Raw genomic sequence first — 22,925 nt, 5'->3', positions numbered from 1 at the left:
TATTTTTTGTGTTTTTCTATAAAGATATTTCCGCCACACCTTGGTCTTAGGTGATAAGGAATGGATGGCACCACAAGATTGGTATTATCTTGATAAGCCTAAAAGAACATCTCCCAAATCACATGAGAGACAACAAAATGCCTAAACATTTTCTTTTGATTCAATCTCCAAAATTCTGCCTACAAGATGATGTTTTAGCCTCCTTTTTATAGAAGACTATTTACAAGGCATTAAAGAACATTCATCTCCCTTGAACTAGTAACATAGAAATAAAGAAAACAAAAGGTCACTAATTAAATTTAACATAAATGCATTTTAATTAACTAAAATAACTACATTTTAATTATATGACTTCATTTCAATGATGATTAGGTTCAATGAGCCTTCTAGGACCTTCTTCTTTATATTTTTGAACCGGCATAGTGATATTTTAATTTATTTGGGTCGTGTCCTCATCATTCCATCACTCTTCGAGAAGATTCGTCCTCGAATCACACTTTCCTCGGTCAAATGGAAATGAGTAATTTTCCGACCATATGACTTTAATACCTTCACCAAGGAGAGTGTGTGATCCCGCGCTTTGTAGATCATGGCATAACAATACCATTCCTTCCAAATGATTTACAACCCTTGAATCACATCCATTAACCTGCAAAGAACTTAAAATAAAGGTTATGGAGTTCTCAAAATCTTCTCCCTCATTCTTTTTCTCACAAAGTTCAAAAGGCAATTCTTCTTCCTCATGTTCAGTTTTTTTCTCAATCTCTCCTTCTTTTTCACCCAAATATTTCTCATCTTTGTTTTCACATTCTTCTTCACTTATTTTTACATTGTCACTCATTTCTTTTGAGCTCTCATCATATGACAAGGAAATAGATGTCAAATTCTTGACCTCTTCTTGCTGCAATTTTTCTTCAATTATTTTGGCATGGTATAGTAAAGTAAACAAACACTTGCACCCTTGAGGAAGTAATCGTGCAATCTCTTTCTAACACCATACACAAATCTGTTCTTGGTAATTGCAGTTGGTTCAATCACCTCATCTCGGATCATCAAATCTCTTAATTGTTGTAGAATTCTTCCACACTAAGTGATCCTTGTTTAATTGTATTTAGCTCAAAAGACTCCATGGATGATGTGAAACAATGAACAATAACTAGAAAACACAAGGGATGACAACACAAATCTGGACAGATTTTAAGAATGACTTTGATGAATTTTCTGGAATGTTATGGATGATATTTTGAACCAAATTTTTTTATGGTTAGCAAGAACTATGGGTTTTATTCAACCATAAAAATTTTTCAGGGAAAAAAGATATGTGGAAGTATTTTTTCCAAAATTTTCTTCTGGACTGGACAGGAAGAAAATTTCTGGGCAGAATCTTACGATTGTGTTGAACTCAGCGATTTTTCTGTGTTTCTTGGAATATGATTTTTGCACAAAAATTTCATGAAGCAATAGAGTGATAGGTTAGGTACTTCCAGAAAAAATTTCAACACAATTGGATATGTAGAAGTAGTTTTTTGAAATTTTTCTTTCTTAAGACGCACGCTGAAAATTTTCTGCAGAAACAAATGAAAGGAGAAGTGATTGGTAGAGTATTAACCTTTTTTTGAGTGAGGAATGAACCCAAAGCTCTGATACCAAACTGATGTGGACCTTTGGGGGATGAACTCAAGATTCGATTCACCAAAGAATCCTTTGATTGCCCGATCTTTTCCTCACCAAAACAGCAGGAACAACAATTATGGTTTGAGGGTGTTGGAGATGAATTGGTTGATGTAGGGGTTGGTTATGGGATTATTTTTTGTGTTTTTCTATAAAGATATTTCCGCCACACCTTGGTCTTAGGTGATAAGGAATGGATGGCACCACAAGATTGGTATTATCTTGATAAGCCTAAAAGAACATCTCCCAAATCACATGAGAGACAACAAAATGCCTAAACATTTTCTTTTGATTCAATCTCCAAAATTCTGCCTACAAGATGATGTTTTAGCCTCCTTTTTATAGAAGACTATTTACAAGGCATTAAAGAACATTCATCTCCCTTGAACTAGTAACATAGAAATAAAGAAAACAAAAGGTCACTAATTAAATTTAACATAAATGCATTTTAATTAACTAAAATAACTACATTTTAATTATATGACTTCATTTCAATGATGATTAGGTTCAATGAGCCTTCTAGGACCTTCTTCTTTATATTTTTGAACCGGCATAGTGATATTTTAATTTATTTGGGTCGTGTCCTCATCACTAACTCAGTTAATTTCTAAATTCCCAAAATCCTTAGATTGACACATCTTTTAACATTTTGCAAAGACTTATAACAACTTCTCAAGCATGCACCTCTAATTAAGCATTCAAGCAAAATTAACACACTCATTCCAAGTTAGAGTGTTACATTTCTCGAGATTGTGATCTCTGGCCTGAGTCTGTCCCATGACCATGATCCTTCCTGGTCCCGCTCCACCGGTACGTCCTTGCTGCGCTCTGCCCCGTCCGTGATTCCCATTTCTGTGTTGACCTCCTCTCGATGGATATCCATGTCCCAAAGCTTGATTCGGCGCCTGGTTGATGACGCGCGGTGAGCTGTGTGTTGTTTATAGTTGCTTGCTTGCTTGCTTGTTGTTTTGTTTGTAACAGTGTTGTTGTTGTAGAAGCTTTGCGATGGCACCTCCCCGTCAGCATGCACGTACACCGGAGACCCTGACGAACGAACAGCTTGCCCAGAATCTGCAACAACTTACGCAGACTATGCAGACCCTTGGCGAGGCGTTTTGCACAACAATCATCCCGTGCCACCTCCACAGCCTGCCGGGCATAGAGATATAGGGCGCCTTGTATCGGGCCATAGACCTCCGACGTTCGCCAGCGAGGAAGACCCCGTTGTTCTTGAAGAGTGGGTAAGGACGTTTGACAAGATCTTTTCTGTTGTTGGATGCCCAGAGGAGCGGCGAGTGGAACTAGCGACGTTCTACTCCAGCCACGAGGCCGACTTGTGGTGGATACACGAGGGCCCAGCATGTCTCGTGGAGCCTGACTTTGACTGGACAGCCTTGAAGGATTAGATGCGTGAGCGGTTCTATCCGGCGCATGTACGAGCTGCGATGTATGAGGAGTTCCTTTACCTCCAACAAGGTTCTTCATCGGTGGTTGAGTATCACAAGAGGTTTCTAGAGCTCGCTCGCTTTGCCAGGATGTTTCTCCCCACCGAGCTCGCCAAAGTTGAGAAGCTCGTTGCCGGTTTGAACTACGAGGCACGAAAGGCCTTAACCGTGAGTAGGCCGAGTTCTTTGAAGGAAACATACGTGAGTGCCGCGGACTTGTATCGGGTGCAGCAGCTACAGTGTGGATCTTATGAGCTTGCAAGGAAGAGGACCGAAAGTGGAGGATCTTCCCACTTCAAGAGGCCCAAGCAGAACTTCCAAGCCAAGAATGCACCTTCTCCAACTCAAGGACTAACACGAACGGAGCCCGGAGGCCAAGTCAAGACGTTCGCTTGCGGGAAATGTGGGAAGGAGCATGCGTGCAAGGATTGCAACGGCTTTGCGTTCGGATGTTTCCGTTGCGGGGATAGAGGACATAAGATCGCCGAGTGCCCTCAGCAAGCCAACCAAAGGGCGTTGCCACCACCTACGGGATCCGGAGGAGCAGCAGGAGGGAGCTCGAGCCGTGGAGCAGCCGGGGATAGGCCCTCAGGTCAAGTTTTCGTGATGAGGCGATCTCAGGCGGAGGCAGAGGGTGTAACACCCCCTAATTTCCATGCTATTTAAAGCCTTAAACATGCAGATATCTAAACAAAACATCAAACACAATGGAAGTCTAACAAGGATTATATAAATTGGAAACGAAAGGGGTGTTAGGCCACGCACACCCAGTGGTGAATGCACAGGCTAAAATCTGCATAATTCACAATCTAAAAACCATACATGTCCAAAGTACTAAAGTCTATCCTTGGCACACAGGCCATAACAACACAAGATGGGAGCTACACTAGCAGGTTCTAGATCGCGCTCACGTCTAAACATCACCTGAAAGAAACACATAAAAGATGGGACGACGCCCTGTCAGCGAATAATGCTGGTAACCCACCATTGCATGTGAAATATCATACATAGATAAGATATACATTAGTAAAATCATTTGCGAAACGGAATACATATATATAAGTTCAAACCAAGAGCAGAAGTCAACACAAGACTCAAACACTCACAACGAAGTAAGGGAACACATCCCAAGACCACAAAGAATAACAACGACTCACAAGAACAACTCAAGGTATAATCTACCATCACACAGTAGATTAACACCCAACATGCATAACACGAGATGGTAAAGACACCACCATTGGCAACACATGCCTTTGTGACTACACACGTCACAAGAAGAGAACTCACAACAACGGCTACACAAGCCTTCGTGACATCACCCATCACGAATTGATATGCCTTCTTTATGCCCGGTTCCAACCATATGGCTACCCCCAACCTTATGTCTAGTTCCAACCTTTACCTCCAGGACCCCTGTACACCAAATACATCCTTATTACTCCGAGGACCGTCGTCCCCTCTCCAACAGATCTCCAACAGAACCACCAATTTCATAGTACACAAGGGTACCGATCACACACACGGCAACACATGCCACCCAAGAAATACATGAACCTTACACAAAGGTCACAAACTCCATAATCACGCCATGGCCACCACGAGGACCACTGCCGTACCTTGGTGACTAGTGTCCCATACAGCTAATCGTGCAATCCAGGTATAGCCACACACACATTACACCTCAACAGGAATCAATCAACGGATCACAACGAAGATATGAAACCATACTCAATCAAGGAATGGATCACAGTCTAACAACAACGATGATTAACACAAGTCATCATCCACAATAGGAAGGTACAAACAACACACATGCTAGCATTTAAACACCGAACTAGCATGCTTATCAAACGGGTAAACCAAACATAGTTCCGAAGAACACATAAGACTCATCAAGGTTCAGCGAAACACAATGTTGAACACTTAGCACGATTCACGACACCAAAACCTACATGGATTCCTAATATATAGTTCTAGACATACGAAACAACAAGAAGACGCTCAAATAGTTCCACAAAAGAACATTGGGAAGTAAAAAGACCAAGTACCGAGTCAAAAGAATCACGGGGAACAAATCCCCCAACAACACCAACATGTTCCCCGCGGGTGGACCCACGGGTAGACCCCCACCCATGGTTTCGCCCGCGGGTACATACCCACAACCACATGTACCCCGCGGGTAGGGCAACGGGTGGACCCCTACCCGCCGTTCCGCCCGCGGGTACACACCTGTACACCAAAACATCCCTTCGGGGATTTTCAACACCAAGCTCAATTTCAAGTCCAAAACATGCCAAATCTCACCAAATACAACAAAATGACTTGAATCAAAGGAATAACCAAGCAATGGCAGACAAGAACCCTAAACACAAGCTCTAGATATGCATTTTCGCAAGATAATGCATAAACACTCACATTTCATAGCAAAATCACATGTAGAATCTAATAAATTATCATATAGGTAAGCAAAATAGATTTTGTAGAGCATGGGTTACCTCTTGTAGACCAAAAACCTTCACTTAACACTTCACCAAGCTCCTAAAAGGGCTCACCTTCCAAACCCACTTCAAGAACACACCAAAAGATCATAAAGATTCTATCTTTAAGAAAAGACGCCTTAGAAAACACTAAAAACACAAGATGAACATAGATCTTACCCTCCTAGATGCCCAAATGTATGAAAGGTAGAATCTTGGAGACAACTCTTGAAGATTTGACAAAGCTTCAACTTGGCTTGGAAGAAAAGCTATCTAACTTTTAGAGAGAAGGGAGAGCTCAAGTTTGGAAAGTGTGAGGAGAAAGAATGAGGAGTGTTTACTAGGTTAGCTTGCATTACTAACACAAGGTGAAAAGTCATGAATACCCTTACTAAAATGAAGAGGTGTAAGGGAACAAGGGAACTACTCAGAAAGCTTAAGGAACAACCTTGACTTTGGGGTTGACTAGTCAATTACTAGTCCCCGAATATTGAATTTTCAGGAATTTAAGGAATTAAATTAACAATTGAATTAGGATTAATTACTTAATTAATCCCTTAATCGAATTTGGATTACGGGGTGTCACAGAGGGCTTGGTGGAGGATGAGATAGCAGGTAACCCTCTTCTAGCCTACCCTTGTCTTGAGAATATATCTTGTTCCTCATTGCCTTTTTGAGTTGTCTTGTTTTCCTTGTCGTGTTTTCCTTGTTGTATGATTCTTTCAGTCTTAAGTGTAAGCCTTTCGTAGAGTTAATTGTTTACTTCTAAAATGAGTCATGCTTGAGTTAATTCCATAGCCTTGCATATGTATTTTTGTAACCCATCCTTCTTGCGAGTCACCTAAATTTATCTAAGTGTTCCTTGAATTTAGAATAGAAAAACCATAGAATTCCTTCTTGTGTAGCCTAAAAGATAAAGTAGGTAAGTTTAAATTTGTAACCACTAAGTTTCAAACCTAAGTATACCATTTATCAACCCAACCCTTGAACCACTTGATCTAATTATATTTCTTAAACCTTATCCAAATTTTTAATTCTACTTCACCCATAAATTCTCACTTTACCCAAAATCCCCTAATTAAATCATCTTCTTTTCCTAATTTTTCCCCAAAACCCTTAATTTCTTTTCCCTTCCCTCCCCTCCACCCGTGAGCTTCAGCCGAGACCCCCACCAGCCCGTCGCCTACACTACCCGGGCCGGTCCCCGTCGTCGCCGACCGAACCACAGCCGACGTCTACAGTCGTCGCCACCATCTGCCGGAACTCCTCCGCCGAGCAGTTGTGTCCGCCAGAAAACTGAGAAAAGCAGTGAGAGAGAGAGAGAGAGAGAGAGAGAGTCGACGCGAGAGAGAAGAAGAAGAAAAAGAGGAGGAAAGCCTTGGGTCCTTTCGTTGAGCCTTGGGTCACCTTTCAACCATGCCTAGGAGAACAAGTTTGGCAAGGAAAGTGGAATGGATGGATGCCCATTATCTCGTTTTAGAAGGTAAAGCTTTCGACCCGGAATCTTTTCCAAGTTCTTTGTTAGATATGCTAAGATATCAAGGCTTGTTAGATGGGTTTCTCGCCATAAGGGCCGAGACATACCCAATTTTGGTTAAGGAGTTTTACCGTCACATGGTTGTGGCGAAGGATGGAGGAAAGCTTGAAATCACCTCTAAGGTGAGGGGCGTGAAAGTTGTGTTGTCTGAAAAGAGGCTAGCTCAGCTCTTAAGTTTATCTGCTTCGGGAGTTTCACAGTACAGTGGTAACTCTTGGATTAGTACGGATACCATGGGGTGCTGGGACTATTTGTGTTATCTGTTGGGTCGAACGAGTGGTTTCACTCAAGCCTCGAGACCGGAGAAGAAATGGTTGTCTGCCGAGCAAAGAATCTTGGTGATGCTTGTGTCGGATTGTTTGTTGCCCAATAACAACAAAAGTTGGTTGTTAGGAAAGCTAGAGTGTGCCTTTGCCTTTTGTCTGAAGAACATGGAAAAGTTTAATCTGCCTGCCTTCATGTTGCAACACATGGTCTTTTGCCGTGACCACAACCGGAAGAGCCTACCTTACGGAATGGTGTTGAGTTGGATTTTTGTCAAGAAGGGCGTGAGTGTGGAAGGTTGTGTACCGAAACCCGTAGGAAAGATGGTGTTGGATGCCATCAATCTACGGAGTTGCAACTTGTTCCAATTGGATGACGGTGATTATATCACTCTTGAAGAAGTTGCTAGGAAAACCCCCGGGGAGAGAGATGAGTTGGTGGTTGAGCTCGAGATTCCTGTTGGGAAGTTGAACCTCGCGGTTCAAAGTTTGGGAGGTTATGTGGAGGATGAAGAAGAAGCGGAAGTGGGAGAAGCTGCCGAGGTTGAGGAAAGTGATCCGGAGAGTGAAGAGAATCGGAGGAGGAGAGAAGCCCGAACCAAGAGAGAGCACGATGCTATGACGCACGAGGAGTGTTGATGAGGACAACCAAAGGCTCAAAGATCAACATACAAATAAGAGAAGTCACAATTACAAGTTCAAAAGCTAAGAAATTGCGACGGGTTGTAAATGGATTAATCCATGCAATTTGCCAAAAATAAGTGAGGAATTAATCTAAATGGTCCAAATTTTCGTGGCTGCATTGGGACAATTCAAATGAAGCTAAACTCAATCCATTAAGGCAAATAAATTCTCATTTAGTATAGTTTTAATATTATTCATGTGCTATATTTAATTTATTTTAGGTTACATGTCTAGGATGAATGAATACCATTCATTGCCTTGTAATGGAGTCTTTTGATCTCCTTGAGAGTTATGTATTAGCCTATTTAAAGGCTAAGAACAATCAGAATTTTAAAGATAGAGATGAATGAAGTTGAATGAAAGAAATGCTAAGGCATTTTGTTTTCTCTCATGTGATTTGGGAGATGTTCTTTTAGGCTTATCAAGATAATACCAATCTTGTGGTGCCATCCATTCCTTATCACCTAAGACCAAGGTGTGGCGGAAATATCCTTATACAAAAACACAAAAATAATCCCAAATTCAGCCCCTACATCAACCAATTCCATCTCCAACACCCATAAACTGTAATTGTTGTTCCTGCTGTTTAGGTGAGGAAAAGATCGGGCAACCGGAGGAATCTTTGGTGAATCGAATCTTGAGTTCATCCCCCAAAGATCCACATCAAGTGTGTGGTCACCCTGCTACATCAACAAAACCGGATGATAGAAGAGAGCTTTGCTTTTATGAAGACGCAGTTCGTGGCAGTTCATCAGAGGTTAGATCAGATAGAGGCCAGCTCAAGCCGAAGAGGAGAAGATGAGGAGTCCAATGAAGACACCGAAGAATTGGAGAGCGAGTCGTTCTAGCGCAACGTTGTGGTAATCCCGTCTACCTTTCCTTAGCTTGTTGCTATCTTTTTAGTTGTTGCTACCGTTTGTTAGTCGCTTGTTGTTTGCTTTGTGTGTTCGTTCTTGTTTGTTAGTTTTGTTGAGTAGTTAGCTTTGTGGGTTGTGCTAGGAGCTAGTGGTCTAGGACCTTTGGTGTTGGTTAGAAGTTTTGTGGTTGTGTTTGGTTTAGTGTTTGATATGGTCAAAAGAACTTCGTTGGTTAATTCCTTCAACCTTTCAATGATATGATTTCTTGCTTGTTTTGGTACCTTTTGAACCCTTTAAGTTTTGACCAAAAGGATATGCTTGACACTCTTGTCACATTGTTGTTTCATTCTACCGTTTGCTTTAAATCGTCGTACCCAAGCTTCGGGGACGAAGCTTCTTTTAAGGGGGAGAGGATGTGACACCCCGTAAATCCAAATTCTACTTAGGGATTAATTAAGTAATTAATCCTAATCTAATTGTTAATTTATTAAAATTCCTGAAAATTCAATAGTCGAGGACTAGTAATTGACTAGTCAATATAAGTCTATGGGTTGTACCCTAAGCTTTGAGAATAGTTCCCATGTCCCATTACACTTTTTCATCTTAGTAAGGGTAAAGAAGACTTTACACCTCATGTTTGTATCCTAAGCTAACCTAAGGTCATTTCTCATTTTTCTCCTAACACACTCAAAACATAAGCTCTTCCTTCTCTCGAGAATTTAGCTAGCTTTTCCTTCAAGCTAAGTTTGGGTCTTCCAAGATCTTCAAAGTTTGTCACCAGGATTCCACCTTTCCTACTCTTGGCCATCTAGGAGGGTAAGATCTATGTTCCTTTTGTGTTTTTAGTGCTTTCTAAGGTATCTTTTTCTAAAGATGAAATCTTTATGGTCTTTTGGTGTGTTCTTGAAGTGGGTGTTGAAGGTGAACCTTGTTAGAAGCTTTGAAAGGTGTATTAAGTGAAGGTTTAGACTACAAGAGGTAGCCCATGCTTTACAAAATCTATTTTCATTACCTATATGATGATTTCTTGGATTCTACATGTGATTTTTGCTATGAAATGTGAGTGTTGATGCATTTTCTTGTGAAAATACATATCTAGAGCTTGTTATTAGTGTTCATGTAAGACATAGCTTGGCTATTCCTTTGATTCAAGTCATTTTGTTGTATTTGGTGAGATTTTGGGTGTTTTGGATTTGAATTTGAGTTTCGTGTTGAAAATCCCTGAAGGGATTATTTTGTACACGGTTGTGTACCCGCGGGCGGAACGGCGGGTAGGGGTCCACCCGCCGTCCCACCCGTGGGGTACGAGTGATGAGGAACATGGTTCCCGCTGGCGGAACCACGGGTGGGGGTCCACCTGTGGCCCCACCCGCGGGGTACGATATGTTGGTTGTTGGGGATTTGTTTCGCGTGATTCTTTTGACATGGTAATTGATGTTTTGACTTCCCGATGTTATTTTGTGGAACTATTTGAGTGTCTTCTTGATGTTTCGTATTTCTAGAACTATATGGTAGGATTCCGTATAGGTTTCGGTGTCTTGAATCATGCTAAGTGTTAAACCTTGTGATTCGTTGAACCATGATGAGTCTTGTGTGTTCTTCGGAACTATGTTTTGTTTACCCGTTTGATAAGCATGCTAGTTAGGTGTTGAAATGCTAGCGTCTGTTGTTTATCCTTTCCTATTGTGGATGATAGCTTGTGTTGATCATCGTTGTTGTCGGATTGTGATCCTTTCCTTGATTGAATATGGTTTCATATCTTCGTTATGATCCGTTGATTGATTCCTATGATGGTGTTGTGTGTGTGGCTGTACCTAGATTGCACGATTAATTGAATGAGACATTAGTCACCAAGGTATGGCAGTGGTCCTCATGGTGGCCATGACGTGATTATGGAGTTTTTGACCTGTGTGTAAGGTTCACGTAATTCTTGGGTGGCTGTGGCCAAGTGTGTGATCGGTACCCTCGTGTACTATGAAATCGGTGGTATTGTTGGACATTGCCGGAGTGGGGACGACGGTCCTCGGAGGAATAAGGTTAGACTTGGCTGTACAGGGGTGCTGAAGGTAATGTTTGAAACTAGCTATGAGGTTAGGGGTAGCCATAAGGTTGGAACCGGGCATAAGGAAGGATTATGGTATTCGTGATGTATGATGTCACGAAGGCATGTGTTATCGTTGTGTGTTTCTCCATTCGTGACGAGTGATGTCACGAAGGCATGTGATGCCAATGTGTGTCTCTTTTCTCTCTTGTGTTGAGCATGTCGGGTGATATTCTACTGAGTGTTGGTAGAATACACCTTGAGCCTTTCTTGTGTTGTCGTTGTTACTTCTTGATGTGTTTGGGATGTGTTTCCCCTTATCCTTGTTGTTAGTGATATAGAGTCTTGTGGTTGACTTCTATCTTGGCTTTTGAACTTATATATACAGTATTCCGTTTCGAAAATGATTTTGTATATACTATCTATGTATGATACTTAACGTGTATTGATGGGCTACCAGCATTATTCGCTAACCGGGCGTCGTCCCATTTATTTATGTGTTTTCAGGTTCCGAGTTGTGGCGAGGGCGATATAGAGATGGCTAGTGTAGTTCCCCCAGACTCTTGTAGTTGTGTTTTAGGCCTGTGTGCCTGATGCGGCCCAACATAATGAAGATCCATCACGAGTACCAATTGGGCCAATCACAAGGCCCAAGTCCAAACGATTAAGACAACTCTTCATTGGTGATATTCAAAGATGGTGGAAATCCAAGTCAAGCCCATTTGCAAAAGATGAAGAAGATTTCAAGGCTTTTTATAATTGTTTAAGTGCTGATTTTGGTGATTAAATTAGGCCCAAATCAGCCCTATTATTTTTGGTCATTATTAATTTAAATTGTTTGGCATAAAAGAGAAAACACTAGTTGTATTTAGAAAGGATTCCTTAAATCCTTTTCTAAATAAAACTCTATTTACGTGTTTTCTAGATTAGGTTTAGGACTCTTTTTCCCATTGTATTTAGATTACAATGCTGCCCTATACCTATAAATAGGGCACATCCATATCAGTTTTAGAGAGGCTTTAATTCAATAAAATTCTTAAGTTTTTCTTTACACTTGTGTAAGAAACCTTATAGCTAATTGTGGACTCAATTAGTGGCTAGTCGTGGACTCGACTAGCAAATTGATTCGTGGACTCGAATCAATCTTCCTTTCTTCAACCTTAGATTTAGGTTCGTGGACTCGTTCTTGAATCGAAGGAAACTAGATCCGACTCTAGTTGATTGAAGATTGCAACATCGAGGTACTTGAAGCTACATGGGATTCTTCCAAGTCTTTGAGGATTCGAGACAAAGGGTTTCTCGTGAGGTTTAAGGTATTTTGATCCATCTCTATCTTTATTTTGAGAGCATTCTTGGGACAATATTCCATTTTATTTGAACCTTGGACTAGGTTCATATCAGTGCCTCTTTTGTTGAACAATAGACAGTGTTGTTGGTTTGACCTTGTCTTATGCTAGACTTTTAGACTGTTGTTGATGATGTTGTTGCCTGTGCGTTCACTTTAGTGTCGACATGGCATAACACTCTCCGTTTTCAGGTTGTATTTATATAGACTTCCGCTTTGTTCTACTTATGCTTATGGTTAGAATATCTTGCATGTTTAAGTTTAAAATGGCATGAAAATCGGGGGTGTTACACACTGATCCTCTGGGCATCCTACCACGTTAAACAACTTGTCGAACGTGCAGATCCAACTCTCAAGAACTTTCGGATCCACCTGACCCAAGAAACATGGTGGATTGCGCCCCGTGATCTTTCTGGACACAACACCGCCACCGTTACTCCCGTTGAGTATGGCAGCTCCTATGGTCTAGGTCAACTGGGTGAGCTGGCGCAGACTCTTAGTCAAATCCGTAGATGACGACGCTCCAGGTCCTGAGGAGCGAGGAGATTCTTCTCTAACTCTTCGCGACGGCATCGCAAAACCCTTAGTGCATGACCAGAACAGATCATTCTTGTTAGCACAACTAATAAGTTAGCTGACTCTAACTTCTCTATTCTTAAGACAAACTTGCAACAAGCAAATCATTCAACGCAACACGGCATCTCTTCTCATCTACTTTAACAACTTAACAAACCGAATTCTCTTCTAAGCTTTAACTCACAAACTCTTGTTTTTTCTCTTTCAACTTCTCACTTTATGCTCTACTTTACTCGGAACAGATAACAAGGCATAACAAGCACAATGATAAATCACATAAGCAAGGCACAAGTATAAACTCTTATACTCTTTACAAGGCTTTCATTTTCAAACTTTCAACTTTCACCTTAACTCTTCACTGAAAACCTCTCTACTTCACTATCAAAAGATATATAAAAGCACTTTAAACACATTGATAAAGCACAAAACATATAAGCAAACACAAAGGAACTCACGACCTCACCGCGTTCCTAACCGTTACTTAGAGTTTCTCTTAACTTTGATTCTCATACTTAGCCACTGAACTTAGAGTCTTTCTTATCTCAATCTTCTTAACTTAGGGCTCTTTCCCTAACCTTACCATTCTTAGGCTTTCCACTTAAAGTTCTCTTTTTATCTAGTCTTCCTTAAGACTTCAACTTAGATATCTTTCTTTAACTTATCCTTTCCAGGACCTTTACTTAGAGCTTCTATACTCAATCTTAAGGCTCAAACTTCCCAAGTCTCCCGTGGTTCGTACCGCTCTGATACCAATTTGTAACACCCCACTTTTCTAACTCTTAATTATAGCTCTAAACAGTCATTACCAACACTAAGCAGCGGAAATAACTAATAAACAATTAGTGGGAGTGTCACCGCCACAACCACCACTCCGTGGTGATTGCACAGGCTAAGGGGTAAAACTATAAATTAAGTAAATGTCTGGCATCCATCATAAAAAAAACGAAACATAAGGGGGAAAAACATCACCTCAAAAGTCTACATCATCCTCGAAACCATAATATCAAAATAAGTCTAAATCCATAACAAAGATCCACAATAAACTAGAGTTTAGATATCTCTATCTACAAGACTAATCTAACTCGATCTCGTCACACTGCTGGGTCCACCTGAAAGGGGTTTTGCAAGCAACAAATAGACAAATAGGAAAAACACTCGTTAGCACGAAGCTAAGTATAACCACACTCAACCCTGTAACGTACTATAGAGTATACTTTGAAAACATTTGATTTCGCAGGTATACAACAAACCCATCATCTCATATACATCTTTAGATCTATCAAGTACTTTCTAGATGCTTGCACCCTATAATATCAACTAGCAAGCTCATAGACATAAGACTATTCACTTAGGTTCACAACATTATAATTCCTCAAATACTTATCAAAAATTTCATACTTACAGATAGGATCATGCTAATAAACCATATAATGGGCATACTCATGCTCATATGCAATCTCGTGCAACTATATACTCATACTCATATGCAATCTCGTGCAACAATATACTCATTCTCATATGCAATCTCATGCAACAATATACTCATGCATATATATATATATATATATATATATATATATATATATATATATATATATATTATATATATATATATATATATATACTCATGTACACTCGTTGTAAAAATAGAGTACTTTCTGTGGAGGTCTGGTGAGTATCTACTCAATTTCTTTCTCTTGAGTCTATCTAGACTCGCTTTCTTTCTCGTGAGAATCTACTCACTTTCTTTCTCTTGAGACTATCTAGACTCGCTTTCTTTCTCGTGAGAATCTACTCACTTTCTTTCTCTTGAGACTATCTAGACTCGCTTTCTTTCTCGTGAGAATCTACTCACTTTCTTTCTCTTTTCGCTCGTAGACGGCTCAGGGTTTCACCGTAGCGTGAGTTGCCCCCATCAGGAACTGTGTAAATCCGACTCGATATCTTCTACTGTCTACGGAACCAATCTCGTGGTTCGCGCGCTGTGGAATCAGGTATCGAACTTTCAGTGTGCACACCCCCTACCCGGATTCCAAGCCTGGCGGACAGTTTCCAACCTTGTAACATGGGAATACGCAACGTTACATACATCTGGGACCGCAATGTCCATAAATATCTCACGAGAGGACATAGTCCAAACGGTATCCTCCAAAACCTCACCAATATAGATAATACATAATATATCTCTCATGCATCAATCTTATGCATGCAACAACTTTTCTACTTCTCAAATGCATCAAATAACGATATACACATGCTCATGATTTTCGAAAATAATACTCGGACTCACGGTGGCCCTTATGCATTTTTGAAATATGACTTATGTGAAATGCCAAAATTCTCTATAACATGCTTCTAAATCATGTATATAAACCATGAAATACTCAAGAATATATCATCATGCTTGGTTTGCAACTTAGCAAATTCTATTCATTCTATAAACAAAATGTACTCCATTTCACCTTGATCAAGTATTCCCAATCTAGTCATGCTTTCATAATAAAACATATTCTCAAATGATCATGCTTCTTTACTCAACAAAAACATCATCAGAACACTTAGTCAGATAACTCATCATACACAGTGAACTAGCAAACATATACTCTGTGTAGCAAATCTCCACTAAAACCTTCATAACATACTCATTTTAGATCCAAATTCAACGAAATCAAAGCCAAAACGTGCATCAAGACGGTCCCGAAGAGCCGAGCCACAAGGGCCTGTAACACTCGGCCCGAAACAACACTTAGCGGAGCCACAAGGGCCCGGCCACTGCACAGATTCTCCTCAGAACCAAAGTCAGGGACCTGGGTCGGGACTCCTCCTGATCCGCCTCTTGCATCCCGTCACTCCATCGGGACTAGGCGGCGGCCCTGCTCTAGGGTTGTGCCCTAGTCTCGTTCCACCACGGCTCCAGCCGGCGGCCCTCCTGATGAGCCGCGGCTAGGGCCGTGACTCTGATCTGGTGCACACTGTGTTGTGCACCAGAAGGTTTTTCATCTGCTAAAAACAATCCAAACAAGTCTAAAACAATCTCAACAACTCACAAACAAATACTAAATCACTTCTAAGCATAAAGACAACAAAATCTCATAGTTGCTACTCATTTCTACTCAAAGCTAAGGCTTCACAGAGCTAAATTTTAAAGAGGAATCCATGGGGTTATACCTCTTGTAGCCTTTCTTCTAGCTTGGATCTCTTCTTCCACTCTATCTAGCTTGGGCCTCCTTCACCACCTATACTTCCCATACATCATACAACCTTAGCATAGAGTCCCAAAGATTAAAAGAAACTAGAAATGAAATGAAAGCTTGGATTGAAGAAGGAGATGAACTTACTGTGATGTTGTTTTCTCCCCCTTTCTTAGCAGACAAAATGTGTGGAGAGGCAAAGAAAGAGATCAGGGAATCAAGATGGAATAATGATGTTTATATAGGGTTCAAAACCCTAGGTTGATCATTAATGATTGGTTGAGGGCAAAGAAGTAATTTCATAAGCTGGAAGATGAATGAGGAAAGGGATTTAGATGTCTAGTGGTCCACCGTGCAACATGAACCATAGGCTAGAAATGCTATTTTAAATACTTCGGGGTTGAAAATGAATTTTCTCAAACAGCTATTTAGATAAACCCTTGTTTAAAAATCTTTTCAAATACTCCCGGTCTCACTCAGATAAATCTCTCGATTAAAATCTTGGTACGCGAAGTACCCGAAATTTAGGAATTCTCGAAATAGAATAAATTTTTGGTGTCGAATAAATTCAAAATGTGACGAAAATATTTTATTCAAGCACCGATTGATCGGGAAATTTTTTTAATGGAGTGAAAAAAACTGTTTTGAAATTTCTTAATACCGAATTATAAAATGAAATTTTGGGTTCTTACAGTACCACGACCAACAGATGTGCTGCTTCACTAAGCATTGGTGGGATTATTCTTTTTTCACTTTTCATTCAAGAAAATATACTAATGAGTTTCTTCCACACTTTCTCGTGCAATAAGTACGCAAATTATCTTATAAGGCATCTCGATATCATGCATATGATGTTTTTTTCCCTGTTATTTTCTCAAAAGATAAATTACTTAGCTTTAATATCCTCGTGTTTAACTGGAAAAAAGAGTAGCTTTAATATCCAATACGTACTTCTGCTTATTGCAGGTTGTCATGCCAAAACTGGGCTGGAGATGGCTACTTGCCTTTTCTTCCGTACCCTCTTCATTGCTTCTTTTGTTCTACGGTTTCACAATTGAATCACCGAGGTTTTTATGCGCAAAGGGGAGACGAGAAGAAGCATTACTTATCCTGGAGAAAAAATATCGAGAATTAATGGAGCAAAACTGCCACCTGGAATGCTTGTTTCTGAATGAGAAGTTGTGGTGGAAGGTAATGGCTCTGCATCAGAAGATAGACATTTGTTGTCACCAAACTTAAACTACGTCGTTTCAAAGGTCTGAGACTGAATTGATATGCTGAAAAGACCCAAATACCCCCTCTGATCTCAAACGGGAAGAGCGACGAAGGATTAAAATATTTTTTGTCACAATAAGAGTGTCTACAAATTGTCTGGTTTTTTTTATGGAGGACTAAAATTGTCCGTGCCACTATAAGTGTAAGACAAAAAATGTTTTTTACTATAAATTAATTAAGCACAGTGTCAAACACTGTTTATTCTTAAACAAAAATCTCAACCCTGTTAATATAGTGCACGTATTAAAGCTAAGGGTGAAATAATTCAATCAAGGGACTTAGTGGTTGTTACAACATGCAAACCAGTCAACACTAAGGATATGATAGAGTTTTATTTTATTATATAATATATAATAATGCAAGCAAACATTAACGGAGTACACATAGTTCCAAAAGCATTTCAGCAAGGCACACTCCTTGCATTTGGATGAATTGGAAACTGAGCATTCTTTAGCATTCGCTATATCTAGACCTTACACAAGACACAACATAGATTTTAAATAAGAAAATTTAGAAAGTGGAGACGTTGACGACTTTTGGCTTTCGGCTTTTGGCTACAAGCTTTGTAAGAAGTTTGGTATTCTCCTTATTTATGTAATGAAAAGAGCGTTCTAACACTAATTCACTTAAATATGTAATCGATAGTTAGGAATAACTATCAAGTGATTCGCACGAGACACCAGAAGACCAAATTGTTCAGTCATGTCCAACTCTTCATATGGCATACTATTTGGAAATTCCCAATCAAAACAGTGTAGTAGTTGTGCCACTACTAATCGAACCAAAGTTATTCCAAGCTGCAAACCTGGACAAATTCTTCTACCCGAGCCAAAAGGAATGAGTTCAAAATGTCGCCCCCGATAATCAATATTGCTCCCTTCAAACCTCTCAGGGATGAATTTTTCAGGATTAGTCCACACATTTGGATCATGTGTAATCGCCCAAACATTTATGATGATTCGTGATTTTTTTGGTATGTGAAAACCCTCAATCATGCAATCTTCCCTTGCCTCATTAGGGATTAATGGTGCCACAGGATGAAGTCTAAGGGATTCTTTTACTACCATTTCTAAATATTTTAAATCCTCCAAATCCGATTCCTCCACCATCCTGTCCAAACCTATCTTACTTTTCAATTCTTCTTGAACTTTCTTCATTATTTCTGGGTGTCTCAAAAGTTCTGACATTATCCACTCGATCAATATTGTTATAGCCTCTGATGCTCCAAACAAATCCTACACATATGCAATTTTTAATAGTTATAGATGAAATAAGATTGTTTACAAATACGTACTGTATTTGAAATGAAATTAAAATAAAAATAAATAACTAATTACCGACAAAGTAGGTTTGATGTGTTCACGATTGAATTGAAATTCAGCTTCTCCGGACTTCATGATGGACAACATAGTATCTACAAAGTCCTTTGTCTGATCACTGCTTCCACTTTGTCCACTTTGTTCATGGTCATCAAGAATCCTCTCAAAGAACTTATCATAAGTTTTGGCAAGAGCCTTCATTCGTCTTGTGAGTCCTTGAAGGTCAAGCGTACTAAGAAAAGGAAAATAATCCCCAAGATTTACTTTACCAAATAGGTCCATTTCTTCTTTCAACACACCCCTGAATCCCCTCTCATCAAGGTCTTTCATCTCGTACTTCTTCCCAAACACCATCCTGCAACTGATGTCAGCAATTAGTTCAGAAACTTTAGAACTCAAATCAACAGCCACACGATCCAAAGCCGCTTGCTTGAGTGATTCAATGAGATAACACAACTCTTCTCTTCTCATGGCTTGAAATGAATTGATCTTAAGATTACTAAGCAACTCTAGTGTGCACAACTTGCGCATGTTGCGCCAATAAGGCCCGTATGGGCAAGAGCTCAAATTCATTTGACCATAAGAGATATACTTAGCTGCTTCTTGAGGTGGTCTGCTTGCAAAAACAAGGTCATGTGTCTTGAGGAAGAGCTCGGCAGCCTGAGGGGATGAAGCAACGATCATGTTAGCCAATCCGAACCGCAAATGCATGATGGGACCGTACTGTTTGGCTAGCTTGTTCAAATCGTGATGGGGATTTTGACCAAGCAAGTGAAGGTGTCCCAAAATGGGAAGCCCTCTTGGACCTGGTGGCCATTTCTTGCCATTCATCTTCTTTACAAGGCCATGAATGAGAGACACAGACACAAGCACAGCAAGCGTTGTCCAAACCCATGCTATATCCATCCTTTTTTGTTTAGTGTTTCAATTTTCAATGCATGTATAATGGGAAGAACATTGCTTAATTATATAGAGGGCTACAAGTAGTCGATCTGCAACAACGCACGATGTACGAGGAAAAAGTTTTAATAATGACTTGCATGTGCGATTTCTCTTAATTAATTAGCCAATGATGTACATTATATATGTTGCACATTTTTTTGAATAATTTGGAATCTTATCTGTTGGTGCCAATAGGATGATCACGGTTCCGACTGAACAGTTGTAAAAATCAAATTAAATAATGGAGAGATCATAGGATAATGGCTCTAACTTAATATTATTTATAACACTCTCCTTGGACATTATCTAACCATATTCATGCCTAGTAGAAAAAATCCCGTGTAAAAATTCTAATCGAGAAAAATAGAACACAAAGTATGTGAAAACATGTGTTACACCGGTTGTACGTCTCTTTAAAAACTTTAGTTTAACAAATTTAGTAGGAAAAAACTAAGCTAAAGAAAAAAAAATACAACCATAACCCCAACATAAACTTCATGATTCATGTAAAAATTAAAATGATACTTTCCCTGAAGATAACATTCTTCAAATCCTATACATTAAATTTCCTAAATGTAGACAGGGATTTTAGTTTGTTAACAAATATGTTCAACGGTAAATGAGGTGAATATACTTTATAATAATTTTTGACTCTTCTAGAGCTCACGTGTGTTGAATCATGCCACTATATATGTGTCTTGTCAAAAATTCATAATATACCCACTTATTATTATTATTATTATTATTATTATTATTATTATTATTATTATTATTTTTGAAAGTTATATCCACTTATTGTTGGTGCAACACAATCTTTAATTTATTGTCCCCTTATAAAATAATGGAGTAATATATAGTACAACCAGTTTTGGACTTGATATCATAGGGATACAATAATAATAGCTATTACCCAAGTAGCCCATTATATATTGACTTGTCTAAGTAGCCAATCAAAATCATATATTGATTAAATAGTGTGTAAATTCCTTTGAAATACTCAATCTTCAAGTCGAGAGAATACTTGCTTTCCCAAGCATTTTTACTTCAAAATCTCTGTCTTTAGACATGAGCTAACATCATCAAACTCTTTATATATTTCATTGATGTTTATATTATCAATACTGATTGATATGATAAACAAATATCGTTATTAGGAACTCTTTATTTAGCACATAATGATACATATTATTCCTTCATCATGAGGATAATAACTCCATCGGCAACTTTTAAAGAGTACATAATGACACATATTATATACATATATTCCTTCTTTAGGGAGAAAAATACTCGGTCAATTATCAATTGTTTTAGGTCATATAAAAACCATAATACTTTTCATGTTGCGATTTTCATAATTTCTTATTTTGAGCACCTTTAAATCCATCACGGATTTTTCAAATATATTGTCCAATGGCCTATCAGTATGCCGTCATGACATCCATCATACACTGTCCAATGACTCATAAATATGTGGCTATGACATTTATCAATTGCATATTATTCACTACCAATGATATTAATCAGCGGAACTTAATGACTTATGTTATGGGAGAATTTATCATATCAATTATGAGTATCTGTGTAAACCCATATGCTCTAAGCATCGCTTTATATCAAAACATATCATTATTCTCTTTCGTACATACCAACACCTATTCAATGGTGTGCACACATAATATAGAGAATACAATAGCGAACTGAGTTATATATGCCTTCATTGCTCCTTTATATACTAAATAATCGTGGTACTTCTCGTGCTTAATTAGCTTTGGATCTAGATTGAACAATTATAAAGGCAATTGTGTTGTCGACAACATTTTCATAAATTTCTTCTATATTCATAATATTTATGGCAACTTCCAAATCAACCAAATTATAGCCATTTCACAAAAATATTCATATTTGGTCGATCATTCAGCATCCTAGTATTATAATTATTTGGTGCACCACAAGGTATTTCGTCTTCTTCATGAAATGTCTTTAAGACATAATTAATCAATAGATATATCAATAACTATATATTTGGCAGATATTAATAATCTACTAAACCTTATTAATAATCTACTGGACCTTTAGTTCAGTCAATCTAATATGTGTATTTTTAAGGATTTCTCGAGATTCAAATTTTAAAATCAAAATAATTTTGGTTCATATTTCCACCTAATGACGTGAAATGATATTCATAAATTATGCAGTCAGCATATCACATGATCCTCATATCATGGGCTCTATATATTTATATAACAGATGGAGGTTTATAAACAACATATATACGTAGTTTTATTTGATAACCTGTAGAGATACGCAATAATTGTGTTATAATAAAATAGACTGCATATTTATAAAACACGAACTTGGGAAATGTTAAATTTTGCACCACGTACTACATGTAAGGGAGAATATTTATAATAAGCAGTATGCCAAATTTTGTTAAAATAGATAATTTGGAAATTTTCATTTACACATAGCTTCATAAAATAGTCATGTGAATAGGGAGACTACTATTTGACATTTATATTACTTCAAATTTGACTCATCATATTTAGCCTAAAATGAACTAATCGCTCATGTCATAATTTAAAATAATTTGTCTTTCTATAGCAACATCTTAATGTACTCAAAAATATATGCAATCAAATAACATATATGTTCAAATTAATTAAGGGAGTATACATATTATAATGCCACTAAAACAGTATGGAGACTAAAATCTATGGCAATCAAAAGTCAGACTGTGATTCCACACAATCTCATAAATTATCGAAATAGTTTTAATTAACATTAAAGCAATTAAAATGGAAGCCACTTCACTTCTAAAAGGTAATAGATGTCATCATTCTTTTTCCAAAAGATTGAATCCTAACCCTAAGGGTCCCCCATCCCGGTCCGACAGAGCATTTGGAAGGAATAACTGTCATCATTCTTACCGTAGTGTTTGGCTAGCTTGTTCAAATCGTGATGGGGATTTTTACCAAGCAAGTGAAGGTGTCCCAAAAGGGGAAGCCCACTTGGACCTGGTGCCAATTTCTTGCCTTTCATCTTCTTTACAAGGCCATGAATGAGAGACAGCCACAAGCACAGCAAGCGTTGTCAAAAGCCGTGCCATATCTATCCTTTTTTGTTTAGTTTTTCAATTTTCAATGCATGTACAATAGTAATTCATTTTATCAACATTGCTTAATTATATAGAGGGCTACAAGTCGATCTGCAAGTCTGCAACAACGCACGATGTACAAGGAAAAAGTTTTAATAATGACTTGCATGTGGGATTTCTATTAATTAATTAGGCAATGATGTAC

General features: G+C 38.7%; 1 protein-coding gene across 1 annotated transcript; it reads right to left on the bottom strand.

The window, feature by feature from the left end:
- Positions 1–17,728: 17,728 nt before the first annotated feature.
- On the bottom strand, positions 17,729–19,592 carry LOC109168180 (cytochrome P450 CYP736A12-like). The gene is made up of 2 exons (XM_019317222.1): positions 18,703–19,592; positions 17,729–18,600 (listed from the first exon to the last, which is right to left on the bottom strand). The coding sequence occupies exons 1-2, from the start codon at positions 19,588–19,590 to the stop codon at positions 17,992–17,994; spliced, it is 1,497 nt and encodes a 498-aa protein (XP_019172767.1). The 5' UTR covers positions 19,591–19,592; the 3' UTR covers positions 17,729–17,991.
- Between the last annotated feature and the right edge of the window lie 3,333 nt (positions 19,593–22,925).

This window comes from Ipomoea nil, unplaced genomic scaffold, assembly GCF_001879475.1.
Source record: "Ipomoea nil cultivar Tokyo-kokei standard unplaced genomic scaffold, Asagao_1.1 scaffold3192, whole genome shotgun sequence".
NCBI classification, from domain to species: domain Eukaryota; kingdom Viridiplantae; phylum Streptophyta; class Magnoliopsida; order Solanales; family Convolvulaceae; genus Ipomoea; species Ipomoea nil.
The sequence above is the reverse complement of the archived record's forward strand: the minus strand, read 5'-3'. Positions and strand labels throughout refer to the sequence as shown.

Coding starts and splice junctions, on each gene's coding strand:
- LOC109168180 (XM_019317222.1), bottom strand. CDS start 19,590: ATGGATATAGCATGGGTTTGGACAACGCTTGCTGTGCTTGTGTCTGTG. Junction 18,601..18,702: donor ACATCAAACCTACTTTGTCG/GTAATTAGTTAT, acceptor GCATATGTGTAG/GATTTGTTTGGAGCATCAGA.